The sequence below is a fragment of the Periplaneta americana genome, chromosome 13 (assembly GCF_040183065.1).
Source record: "Periplaneta americana isolate PAMFEO1 chromosome 13, P.americana_PAMFEO1_priV1, whole genome shotgun sequence".
Taxonomy (NCBI): Eukaryota; Metazoa; Arthropoda; class Insecta; order Blattodea; family Blattidae; genus Periplaneta; species Periplaneta americana.
Genome location: NC_091129.1, coordinates 37,820,490 through 37,835,419, shown reverse-complemented (window position 1 = coordinate 37,835,419; position 14,930 = coordinate 37,820,490). Strand labels below are relative to the sequence as shown.

The 14,930-nt window shown below is 32.8% G+C and overlaps 1 protein-coding gene across 2 annotated transcripts in view; it reads left to right on the top strand.

Annotated features, from left to right (window-relative positions):
* Positions 1-14,930, top strand: part of LOC138711805 (alpha-tocopherol transfer protein-like) — a 108,588-nt gene that overhangs the window by 26,963 nt on the left and 66,695 nt on the right. For both annotated transcript variants that reach the window (XM_069843049.1, XM_069843050.1), the window contains exon 2: positions 12,411-12,559. In XM_069843049.1, the coding sequence (XP_069699150.1) occupies positions 12,415-12,559 (145 nt within the window). In that variant the 5' untranslated portion in view covers positions 12,411-12,414. The remainder of the gene's footprint in view (positions 1-12,410; positions 12,560-14,930) is intronic.

Here is a 14,930-nt window from a genome sequence, read left to right as displayed (position 1 = left end):
ATGGCATGACAAGTTCATACATGTTTATCTCCTCAATGTAATGTCTGCTATGTGTGCAAATATTATGCTGATTCATATCCGGCAATTGTTCTCGGGTGAAAGACACAAGTTCATACATGTTTGAAAATCCCATCTGCTATGTGTGCAAATATTATGCTGATTCACTCGCACTGCTATGTATGCAAGGTCACATCCGGCGAGTGTCCAAGAATTAATCTATCACACTTAAACACATACATTCTTTTTCTTAAGATTCTAATGTAATGGTAATTTAATTGATTGGGGAATGGGTGTTGCAATGTGGGGCATAAATGGTTGTATAAAAAATTAATCTAGCACACTTGTAAATTAAACAGGATGTGGCTGAAGTTGGAAATGGTGGAGGGGGGTAATAATTTGAAATACACACGGCATAACTTAAAGTGTGACGTCATTCACAAGTGCAGGTTGGGGCGTAACGTAATAATTTGAATTACATATGTTCGTACAAGTTTGTATAGTTGAAATACACAAGTTCATACATGTCTGAGATTTCATCTACACAATGATGTGATTACACGTGCAAATATTATGCAATCTCACATCCGGTGATGCAATTGCTGAGTAATAATAAAAGCATGTTTTTGAAGCACCTGCAACGTGTCATATTACACAAATATTGCATGATGCAAATAATATGCAAGCTGTTAATTCACATCCGGTGAAGACGCAAGTGCTGAATAATGGCCAGCTGTCCAATGGATATCCTGAAACTAGTTGTACTTTAAGCCAATTTTGAGTAATTGATAAAAAATATTAAGATTCTAATGTACTGGTAATTGAATTGATAAATAGTAATGAGAAATGGAAATTGGAATGCGGGAATTATTGACGGCGTAAATCGTTGTACTTTAAGCCAATTTATAAAAAAATTAATCTAGCACACTTGTAAATTGAACACATACATTCTTCTCATATTATTATTATTCCAATGTAATACATTTTGAAGTAAAATTGAGTGGTTTGTTTAGCGTATTTAATTTAAGCCATACATTATTACCAACATTAAATTCATCGGAATGTGATATTATTATGATTTAGAGCAGTAATTGTAGCAGATAAATCAACGTAGATGTATATGTTGTATAATGTTATTTCATATGCATAAGAGTGCAATTATTATTAAAGCTTGCTTAATCACTTCCGGCGACGATGCAATTGCTGAGTAATGATAAAAGCATGTTTTTGAAGTACCTGCAACGTGTCATATTACACAAATATTGCATGATGCAAATAATATGCAAGCTGTTAATTCACATCCGGTGAAGACGCAAGTGCTGAATAATGGCCACCTTATTATTATTATTATTATTATTATTATTATTATTATTATTATTATGGTTCCAATTTAATACATTTTGAAGTATCATTTATTGGATTGATTAATAATTTAATACATTTTGAATTAACATTTATTGGATTTATTTTAAGCCATATATTATTACCGGAGCAGTTCGTAATATAGTAATTGCTTCTTCTTCTCATTATTATTATTATTATTATTATTATTATTATTCGTCATAAAGAAGATTAAAGTGTGACGTTATAAATTTGTAATTGAAGTTGGACATGGGTGAGGGCTGTTTATAATATGAAATACATACGGCATAACTTAAAGTGTGATGTTATAAATTTGTAATTGAAGTTGGAAATGGGGGGGGGGAATTTTCATAAAATTCTAATGTAATAGTAATTTAATTGATAAATAGTAATGGGTAAGGGAAATTCGCAAGTGTTAATTGAAATTGGAATTGGGAGATTATTGATGGCGTAAATGGTTGTACTGTAAGCCAATTGATAAAAAAATTAATCTAGCACACTTGCAAATTAAACACATACATTCTTCTCATATTATTATTATTCCAATATAATACATTTTGAAGTAAAATTGAGTGGTTTGTTTAGCGTATTTAATACATTATTACCAACATTAAATTCATCAGAATGTGACATTATTATGATTTAGAGCAGTAATTGTAGCAGATAAATCAATGTAGATGTATATGTTGTGTAATGCATAAGTGTGCAAATATTATGCAAGCTTGCTGAATCACTTCCGGCGACGATGCAATTGCTGAGTAATGATAAAAACATGTTTTTGAAGCACCTGGAACGTGTTATATTACACAAATATTGCATGATGCAAACATCCGGCGATTGTTCTCGCAGCGTCTTATGTTACACAAATATTGTATTGATTACAAGTAAATAATAGCTATCTGCTATGTGTGCAAATATTATGCAATGTCACATCCGAAGATGAAATTGCTGAGTAATGATAAAAAAACATGTTTTTGATAATGACCTTGGAGGTAATACGGCTGGATGATGAGGTGAATTATTTAGAAGTGTAATGAAAGAAGTATTGCAGTTTGCAATAATTGACATTGAACAAGTTTAGACAGCAGTGGGAGGGGGGGCAAGATGATGAATAATATGCTCAAATTTATACAACTATTACACTATCATATATTTTATAAAATATCTTTGTCAAAAAAACTTTGGTAGTGTAATAGCAGCCATAGCGTTAATAATGTCTCACAATATTTATTTTTTATTTTAATTTAGATGATACTGCATCTCCAGTCTCGGTTTGAGCTGAAGAAGAAGAATTCGCTCTGAGTGTAAAAAACAGTGACCATGATGAAGCGTGGTGAATGTTAAGCTTGATTATGAAGAATGTTCGAATTGTAACAAATGTTCTTTTTGGAAATAGTTTTGCACTGTAATTTCTTCTATGTCTTAACCATCCATTTCCATCCCACATAACCAAAGGGTTGGGTTCGTTTAGAGAATTAACCTATAACACTTTCCTTTCAGATATTAGTAATCCTTTTCCAATATTGAGAATTGGTATATAGGTTTTCAAATATTAATAATCCTTAAGAATTGGTGTATAAGTTGAGATTATTCTAAACATATATGTTACCAGAATATAACATAATTCCAGTGGTAGCTTATTGATTTGGGAGCGGTGGATTCATTACATGTTTGTATGATAAAACCTGAGGATGATTGAGAGAATGTCAATGATTAAACTGAATCTAGTCATTGGGGATGGGGATGTGCTTGGTAAAAGAAAATAGTAACAACATAAAATTATGCGTATATATTTATTCATAAAAAGAAATACAGTGCACTGAGTAATGAAATATATTTTCAGTTAGTGAATCCCAATTGTGATAATGTTTTCACCAAAATTGACATTATTACCCACATTAAATTCATCAGAATGTGACATTATTATTATTATTATTATTATTATTATTATTATTATTATTATTATTATTATTATTATTCCAATTTAATACATTTTGAAGTAAAATTTATTGGTTTTATTTTAAGCCATATATTATTAGCGAAAGTATGATTTAGAGCAGTTCGTAATATCCACTTAATTTCCAGAGTAGTATAATATTATACTGTATTAAGTGGATCATAAAGAAAGTGAAATTCTAAAGAAAGAGATTGAGTATGACGTAAGTTGGAATTTATATTGATGGTATTTTAGCATTACAAAAGTAACCAATAAACTAATAAAAACAATATTACAGTACAAAGCAAAGTTACCTAGGTACTGTATCTGTTTTAAGTGTAACTAATATTACACAACAAAACTCTTATCATATTATGCTTTTAAGGTGATATTTGTGAGAAACTTCCTATCATCAGAATATTAAATTATATTCTCGAAATCTGCTGAAGCATATTCGATATCTGCTATGTGATGCAAGCCTGCATTAACATCCCGTGATTGTTTGACAACCACCTGCGATGTATTATATTACACAAATACTGTATGCACATAATAGCTATCTACTATTTTCAGCAAATATTATGCTAGCTTGCAATACAGCATGTCGTTGCAATAGCGCAACAGCATGTCGTTGCAATAACGCAAAGCATGTCGTTGCAATAACGCAACAGCATGTCGTTGCAATAACGCAACAGCATGTCGTTGCAATAACTTGTAACGTATATGTCACAAGATTACGATTTTGGACAAGTTGTAACGTATATGTCACAAGATATTGATTTTCGACAAGTTGTAACGCATATGTCACAAGACTACGATTTTCGACATGTTGTTGCATTATCGCAACAACAATACGATTTTCGACATGGCGTTGCATTATCGCAACAAGAATAGAATTTTCGACATGGCGTTGCATTATCGCAACAAGAATACGATTTTCGACATGGCGTTGCATTATCGCAACAAGAATACGATTTTTGACATGGCTTTGTATTATCGCAACAAGAATACGATTTTCGACATGGCGCTGCATTATTGCAACAAGAATACGATTTTCGACCTGGCGTTGCATTATCGCAACAAGAATACGATTTTCGACATGGCATTGCATTATCGCAACAAGATCGAAAATCGTAATCTTGCGACATTTACGTTACAACGTGTCGAAAATCGTAATCTTGTGACATATACGTTACGCGTTATTGCAACGACATGCTGTTGCGTTATTGCAACGACATGATGTTGCGTTATTGCAACGACATGCTGATGCGTTATTGTAAACGACATGCTGTTGCGTTATTGCAACGACATGCTTTGCGTTATTGCAACGACATGCTGTTGCGTTATTGCAACGACATGCTGTATTGCAAGCTAGCATAATATTAGCTGAAAATAGTAGATAGCTATTATGTGCATACAGTATTTGTGTGATATAATACATCGCAGATGGTTGTCAAACAATCACGGGATGTTAATGCAGGCTTGCATTACATAGCAGATATCGAGAAAATAATTTAATATTCTGATGATAGGAAGTTTCTCACAAATATCACCTTAAAAGCATAATATGATAAGAGTTTTGTTGTGTAATATTAGTTACACTTAAAACAGATACAGTACCTAGGTAACTTTGCTTTGTACTGTAATATTGTTTTTATTAGTTTATTGGTTACTTTTGTAATGCTAAAATACCATCAATATAAATTCCAACTTACGTCATACTCAATCTCTTTCTTTAGAATTTCACTTTCTTTATGATCCACTTAATACAGTATAATATTATACTACTCTGGAAATTAAGTGGATATTACGAACTGCTCTAAATCATACTTTCGCTAATAATATATGGCTTAAAATAAAACCAATAAATTTTACTTCAAAATGTATTAAATTGGAATAATAATAATAATAATAATAATAATAATAATAATAATAATAATAATAATAATAATAATAATAATAATAATGTCACATTCTGATGAATTTAATGTGGGTAATAATGTCAATTTTGGTGAAAACATTATCACAATTGGGATTCACTAACTGAAAATATATTTCATTACTCAGTGCACTGTATTTCTTTTTATGAATAAATATATACGCATAATTTTATGTTGTTACTATTTTCTTTTACCAAGCACATCCCCATCCCCAATGACTAGATTCAGTTTAATCATTGACATTCTCTCAATCATCCTCAGGTTTTATCATACAAACATGTAATGAATCCACCGCTCCCAAATCAATAAGCTACCACTGGAATTATGTTATATTCTGGTAACATATATGTTTAGAATAATCTCAACTTATACACCAATTCTTAAGGATTATTAATATTTGAAAACCTATATACCAATTCTCAATATTGGAAAAGGATTACTAATATCTGAAAGGAAAGTGTTATAGGTTAATTCTCTAAACGAACCCAACCCTTTGGTTATGTGGGATGGAAATGGATGGTTAAGACATAGAAGAAATTACAGTGCAAAACTATTTCCAAAAAGAACATTTGTTACAATTCGAACATTCTTCATAATCAAGCTTAACATTCACCACGCTTCATCATGGTCACTGTTTTTTACACTCAGAGCGAATTCTTCTTCTTCAGCTCAAACCGAGACTGGAGATGCAGTATCATCTAAATTAAAATAAAAAATAAATATTGTGAGACATTATTAACGCTATGGCTGCTATTACACTACCAAAGTTTTTTTGACAAAGATATTTTATAAAATATATGATAGTGTAATAGTTGTATAAATTTGAGCATATTATTCATCATCTTGCCCCCCCTCCCACTGCTGTCTAAACTTGTTCAATGTCAATTATTGCAAACTGCAATACTTCTTTCATTACACTTCTAAATAATTCACCTCATCATCCAGCCGTATTACCTCCAAGGTCATTATCAAAAACATGTTTTTTTATCATTACTCAGCAATTTCATCTTCGGATGTGACATTGCATAATATTTGCACACATAGCAGATAGCTATTATTTACTTGTAATCAATACAATATTTGTGTAACATAAGACGCTGCGAGAACAATCGCCGGATGTTTGCATCATGCAATATTTGTGTAATATAACACGTTCCAGGTGCTTCAAAAACATGTTTTTATCATTACTCAGCAATTGCATCGTCGCCGGAAGTGATTCAGCAAGCTTGCATAATATTTGCACACTTATGCATTACACAACATATACATCTACATTGATTTATCTGCTACAATTACTGCTCTAAATCATAATAATGTCACATTCTGATGAATTTAATGTTGGTAATAATGTATTAAATACGCTAAACAAACCACTCAATTTTACTTCAAAATGTATTATATTGGAATAATAATAATATGAGAAGAATGTATGTGTTTAATTTGCAAGTGTGCTAGATTAATTTTTTTATCAATTGGCTTACAGTACAACCATTTACGCCATCAATAATCTCCCAATTCCAATTTCAATTAACACTTGCGAATTTCCCTTACCCATTACTATTTATCAATTAAATTACTATTACATTAGAATTTTATGAAAATTCCCCCCCCCCATTTCCAACTTCAATTACAAATTTATAACATCACACTTTAAGTTATGCCGTATGTATTTCATATTATAAACAGCCCTCACCCATGTCCAACTTCAATTACAAATTTATAACGTCACACTTTAATCTTCTTTATGACGAATAATAATAATAATAATAATAATAATAATAATAATAATAATAATAATGAGAAGAAGAAGAAGCAATTACTATATTACGAACTGCTCCGGTAATAATATATGGCTTAAAATAAATCCAATAAATGTTAATTCAAAATGTATTAAATTATTAATCAATCCAATAAATGATACTTCAAAATGTATTAAATTGGAACCATAATAATAATAATAATAATAATAATAATAATAATAATAAGGTGGCCATTATTCAGCACTTGCGTCTTCACCGGATGTGAATTAACAGCTTGCATATTATTTGCATCATGCAATATTTGTGTAATATGACACGTTGCAGGTACTTCAAAAACATGCTTTTATCATTACTCAGCAATTGCATCGTCGCCGGAAGTGATTAAGCAAGCTTTAATAATAATTGCACTCTTATGCATATGAAATAACATTATACAACATATACATCTACGTTGATTTATCTGCTACAATTACTGCTCTAAATCATAATAATATCACATTCCGATGAATTTAATGTTGGTAATAATGTATGGCTTAAATTAAATACGCTAAACAAACCACTCAATTTTACTTCAAAATGTATTACATTGGAATAATAATAATATGAGAAGAATGTATGTGTTCAATTTACAAGTGTGTTAGATTAATTTTTTTATAAATTGGCTTAAAGCACAACGATTTACGCCATCAATAATTCCCGCATTCCAATTTCCATTTCTCATTACTATTTATCAATTCAATTACCAGTACATTAGAATCTTAATATTTTTTATCAATTACTCAAAATTGGCTTAAAGTACAACTAGTTTCAGGATATCCATTGGACAGCTGGCCATTATTCAGCACTTGCGTCTTCACCGGATGTGAATTAACAGCTTGCATATTATTTGCATCATGCAATATTTGTGTAATATGACACGTTGCAGGTGCTTCAAAAACATGCTTTTATTATTACTCAGCAATTGCATCACCGGATGTGAGATTGCATAATATTTGCACGTGTAATCACATCATTGTGTAGATGAAATCTCAGACATGTATGAACTTGTGTATTTCAACTATACAAACTTGTACGAACATATGTAATTCAAATTATTACGTTACGCCCCAACCTGCACTTGTGAATGACGTCACACTTTAAGTTATGCCGTGTGTATTTCAAATTATTACCCCCCTCCACCATTTCCAACTTCAGCCACATCCTGTTTAATTTACAAGTGTGCTAGATTAATTTTTTATACAACCATTTATGCCCCACATTGCAACACCCATTCCCCAATCAATTAAATTACCATTACATTAGAATCTTAAGGAAAAGAATGTATGTGTTTAAGTGTGATAGATTAATTCTTGGACACTCGCCGGATGTGACCTTGCATACATAGCAGTGCGAGTGAATCAGCATAATATTTGCACACATAGCAGATGGGATTTTCAAACATGTATGAACTTGTGTCTTTCACCCGAGAACAATTGCCGGATATGAATCAGCATAATATTTGCACACATAGCAGACATTACATTGAGGAGATAAACATGTATGAACTTGTCATGCCATTACATACCTGCATGACGTCATACTTTACCCCTGAACTCTTAGATTGCCATTTATGACGTTACGCCCCTTTCTTACGTCATAATTTAAGCCCCCTACATTGAGGAGATAAACATGTGTGAACATGTCATGCCATTACATACCCGCATGACGTCACTCTTTAACCTTGAACTCTTATGGCGTAATTTAAGTGACGCCCCTTTCCTACGTCATACTTTTAGCCCCCCACTCCCTCCATGACGTCATACTTTATCCACACCCATGACGTCACTTGCCACGCCCACTATGACGTAATACTTTGGCCACGCCCACTATGACGTCACATGGGGAGCCATGGGAGCCATCACGTGACCGTCATTTCTTATCTACTGACATCCCTTAGCCTTCACTGCCTTCTTGACACTGATCTTTCACTAAAAGTCTGCTAAGTTACTCTCGTTCTCAGAATTGTACGTAATGACTTATGATTGTATTGTGTGGTATTGTATTGTATTGTATTTACATAAAGACCACATTTACAAATCTGTTCAAATACAGTTTTGTCTGTTGTAACGTAACTTCTGCAAATTTCAGACGAGTATTAGGATACATTTTTGGTCATAAGTAAATACTCTTCTCATTAATATTGCTTAATATTTTCTGGCATTCAATTATTATTGCACATGTATTCCACCTAGATCTCTGTGATATGGGTACTGGAAATCATTGGTGTTAGAAAAGTATAAAGAAAATATCGAAATATTTTCTCACGTGTAAATATAATTAAAGACAATGTACCATCCTACTTTAATTGTTAGTTAAGACAAGAATGGGACAATTTCATCTCTAAAAATTTTGTATGTACTATAGCTGTTTCTCTCATGACATGTTCACCTCAGATAATTATTTCAAACTATCTTTTTGCAAGAGCAAGCAGTGATTTCGGATTGGAATTATAAAATGAATGCTAGAGTCATTATCTCCTTCACTATTGATGAACAATTTCTCTAAAATTTTCGCTGAATATGTTTCCAATTTATATCCTACTGACACAGGAAATATTCTTAAAAATGAAGCATAGAAATCTTTCTCTTTTCGTAATTGTTTCCTCGAACCATTCTGTCATTGAGAATGACGTAAAATTGAGGGAACTGGAATGAATGTCTGCAATTGAAAGTTCTAAAGAGTCATATCGATTTTGATTTTCAAAACACTGAGTATTATTATTAAAATGCGTTAGGTGCTTGGATAATACCGTTGGATATATAGGCACTTTTAGCGGACATCCTCCTCTTTGTAATATAGACTAATTTAAATAAGTTATTATTGTATTTTGTAACGTATATAAAATAACGCAAGTAAAACTTTTCCATGTATTCGGTCATTGGAAATCAAAATAAACTAATAAGTCTAATTATGAGCAATATAAAGCGTTTATATTTAAAGCAATGCTTAGTTGCAGTATTTAGATTTATTTATTTACATTAGAAAATACGTAAATAAGTTTAGTTACTGGAAAGTAGCCTAAATCGTACCGGCGCCAAAATCGTACCACTATTAATATTGAGGAAATTATGTATGTAGGACCCATCTGGGGAATTTTTCACGAAATACAAATGTAAACTGATACTTGTTCAGTTTCCCACCTTTCGCCCAAGACGACAGGTGTATTAAAACGTCATTAATAATAAGTTCTGATTTCTGATATAAGATTTTGTTACTCTATCGTAAGCTGTTATTCAAACACTGAGTTAGTTTAATGAATGTCTTCTATTAAACGTAGCATATAAGACAGTTTTAATTATTTAAATAGTAACTTAAAAATAGTCACTGTAACAGCTTTGTTTAGGTTATAATATGAATATTTTGGTTGGAGTGCTAGTTTCCTAAATCGTACCTTTAAAATGTTACTCATATCGTACCAGTATGATTTTGGCAACGTGAACAATTAATGTTTGGTGCATAAAATTTTTAAATTTCAGAATAGATAATGGCCAAACAAGAATACGGAAAATGGGAACGAAGTAATTTACTTAAGGCATTGGATGAATTTCGCCCCGGAGCATTGGAATTGGATGAATGTTGCTGTAAGTGCGACATTCAAAAACCGACTTTCAAACGACATTTGATGGTCAAGGTAAAGACAGGTTGGATCGTCCTGCAAACGGGCCCTTGAACGGGAGGAATACAGCTTTTCCACGGGAAATAGAAGAGGAATTGGTCTAACGTATTCTGATGTTTGAAGATCAGATCAGCCATCCACGAGTACTAGCACAGTCGATCAGCCAACTACCAGTACCAGTATTAACCAGCCTTCCACCAGTAAAAGCACAGACCAGCCAGTCTCCAGTAACAGCATTGTTCAGCAATCCACGAGAAGAATCGTCAGTCCTAAATCACATACACTTATTAAATCCTTGATTCTATTGAATGAAATAGTCTTCTCCCTAAACCAAAGATTTCAGTTGAAACAAGAACGAGAAAAGTTGCTCAGCAAGCTGTTGTGTTAACTTCAAGTCTCTATTAGAATCAATTGCAACAGAAGAAACCGAAAAGAGAAATTTAAAAAAAAAAAGAAAGGAGAATAAGATGGAAATCATCTAAAAAAAGTCACGAAAAAAGCTTCTAATATGATTCATGTTGATGTGAAAGAAGAGGACTGGTTATGTTTTATCTGTAAAGAAGCTGTCATTGAAGATATGATTCCCTGCTCTCTGTACAATCAATGGGTGCATGAGACATGTGCACGAGTTTCTACGGCCCAAGAACGTTCTCATTTTGTCTCTAACATGTGTAACGAGACAAGCTGAAAGTAGGTATCTTTCAGTTGTGTTAAATAGGATTTTACCTTAAGAGAACCTACGTGTTTTCGTCTTAGTAGATATTAAAAATTTTTTAATGTATATTACAAAAATCTTTGTATTTTAAAACATTTCAGTTTCTCATTTGTATTAATAAAATGGTATAAAAAATGACAACAATATAATATGCATTACGTTACTTTATATAGCGTAGTTCTTGTTTCAAAAATTATATGTAATATTTTAAAAATGGTTACGATTTAAGCAACCTCCAGGTACGATTTAGGAAACTGGGCGCATAAATCGTAGCACTCGCAGAGTTTTAAATAATGACTTATAAAAACAATTGATAAGTATTCAAACATTTCGAAAAGAATATATTTTGTGTCCCATGGTACTGTCTCAATGTCTAATAATATATGCAATTAAAATTCCTTCACATTTCGAAATAAATAAAGAAAGACTGAAAAGTGGTACGATATATTCAAACTTCCCCTATAATACAGTGAAGGGGGATGTCCGCTAAGAAAATGTCTATATACCCAATGGAATTTTCTAAACTCCGAACGCTTTATAGAAGCAAACATTCGTGCTCCCCGAACATGCCGTCGCGCGAACCTGTGCGAGAGGTTTCAAATTTGTACACGACACCAGCGGCAATTGTTTGTCTAGATATATAATTACAACCTCTTTGATCAGACTATACAACACCATCGGTCGTGTGTACGCACGGAATAACACGTTAGGTGTACAATCTAAATAAATTTACAAGTCTTTACGTTATTAACCTGAAGTCTCCTGTTGTCTCAGTTAGAGGCTCAGGTTCGTTCTGAAACACGTCCATCTTGTGTATCGAAAGAAAAAGAAATTCTAGAACGAAATCCTCGACAGACAGATCACGTTGCATTCAGTTTACTCATGGTAAGAAACATTTATAAACAGGATATTGGTTGGTCAAAGACTGAGAATGACACGACTTTTAGCTTTCATTTTCACTTTTGTCTTTCCAGTCCGTTGTTATGCAACCGATTAAATTGTAAATTACATTATAACAAGTAATTAGGGAAATTTATGTTTTCAGAATTATGGCGAAAGAGCTTGGGATTCCCAACAAAGATGTTATAAAGAAAATATGGGCAGAATATGGACTAGACGAAAGAAGTATTAAAGAAGCAGTGGAAATGTTGCAGGACTGGATACAGTTACAACCACATCTACCAAAAGAAGAAGGTGAGTGAAGTTACATTACTTTCCATGGGAAGAGGGGTCTAGAAAATGTCTGTTTGAGCACCAGGTCCATCCTAACGCAGCTCTCGCTGCAGAGTTCCTTGACTCAAGAAGAGATAAGTCCTCAACAGCTGATTAAGAAATAATGAAATTGAACTGAGAAGTAGATTAACAGACAATATCTATATCTAACGTATTAAGAAGATAACAGAATTACGAAGAAATCTTTTGAACAGGTAGGGAACAGTAGGCAGTAAGCCTAAAGAATGAACAGTTATATTCAACATTCTTCTAGACCGTGATGAAGAGAAATTAACGACTAACATTGTTTTTACTTTTCAAATTTATAAATTGCATAATTTGAAATGTCAACTTTACCTTTATCTTCACCAAAGCCAACAAATTCCATTGCAAAAGTAACTCAGGATCAGTAGGAATACAATTTTGAAATTCATTCAATTATAGTATATTTAATACAACGCACTTATAAAAAAATCTGTATAAGGAAACTAGAATTTAAATTCATAAAGGAGAAGAAACAAATGATACAAAGATTCTCATAAATCACGAATTAGATAAGGTTGTTCATTATCGCCCGCATTATTTCATCTGTATATAGACTATGTCATAAGAAGATGACAGATGGAATTTGAACGCAAATTATACCTAAAAGGAACGGAACTTCATAACCTCATTTTGCTATTATCAGGTGATAGGCCTAATGGTCAATACGGAGGAATTCCTGCAGGGAGCTGTATATAAATTACATTTGTTATTTTCTGAATACAATATTAACATATCCACAGGCAAAACCAAAGTTTTAGTTTTAGAGGAAAGGATCCTATAACAATCAAGATTGTAGGCCTAATAGATGTAAAATTTTGTGATCCACTTACAAATTTTAATTGTTAATGATTTAATATGGATCTCAATCAAGAAATATGTATTAATATAAAACTGCAACGATTCCAACAATTATGTCTCACAATTAGAAAAACCCTAACTTGAAATGTGAGAAGAGAAATTTTATTGAAAACACACAAGATCATGGCAGTGTCTAACCTTCTTCAGAGCTGTTATTATCATACGTCCCAGCCGGCCAGCCGCGCCCTGCGTGGTTTCCGCCGCGCGCTAACCGTTTCTCCCGCGCAATCGACCTCCAGTAGCCATATGGCATTCAGTGTGCTTAGAAGTCGTGTAAAGAAACTTTCGATTGTTCAAGCGTGCAACGTTAGTGTATAATGTTTAGTGATTATTGTGTATTTAGGCAATGCCTAGCAACAAATTCTCACTGTGTGAACGTGTGTACATGTACAATACGTACATTAAACGCAGAAGGTCGTGTGTGAAAACAAGACAAAAATTTCGAATAAAGTTTCCAAACAGACGACAAACAATTAGACGACTCGCTAAAAGATTTAAAGAAACAGGCTCAGTGAAGAATCGAAAATCAAACAGAAAACGTAGTGTTCTTAAGCGGAACGATTTCAGTTTATTTCCACAAGATTCTGTCACTGATCACACAGCTGCCGTATCAATGAGGGAATTGAGGCGTATTTTCGGTGCGAGAATAATCGGTAATAATTTGAGACCTCCACGAAGCCCAGATATAACACCCTGTGACTTTTATTAATAAGGAACACTAACAGGTTGGGTTTATAGGGGAAATCGTCATTCTATAAATTAATTAAAGGACTATATACGAAATGAAATCCAAGCTATCAATGATGTGGAACTTGAGAGTGTTGTTTATTCGTTTATCAGAAGATGTCAGTTGTGTGTGTGGGCAAACGGTGGCCATTTTCAGCAACGACTGTGAGCATGGTAAGTTCAAATTATTGAACATTTATTGTTAGCACTGTTATATTGGAGAAGCGTCAGAGAAATTGTTAAGCGCTCGGCGGAAACCGCGCAGGACGCGGCTGGCTGGCCGGCAGCTCTTCTAAGGCGTATGATAGTAATAGCTCTGTACCCATATATGGACTAATCGTCAACAGGAAATAATTGAAGCAGGACAGATGCTCAGGACAGTGGTGGGCTATCAACTAATAGATCATAAACGTATTGATGAAATATGCTAAGAACTACAGATAAGAGATATAAAAAAATTAAATAATACGAAATTAAATGACAGTAACATACACAGAGAATGGAACAATAGATGGGCCTCTAATATAATATTAAATTACAGATCGACAGGTTATAAGAAACCAAGCCGTCCGTGCAAAAGATGGAGAGAACAGTTTTAATCAAACAATTTATATATAAGAAATCAACACAATTTTAAACACGATTAACTTTGTAAACTTCTTTACCGTGTTAATACGAGGAATTTTATCTCGTTGACTAGATTCGAAGTGGTATTCTTCATTTC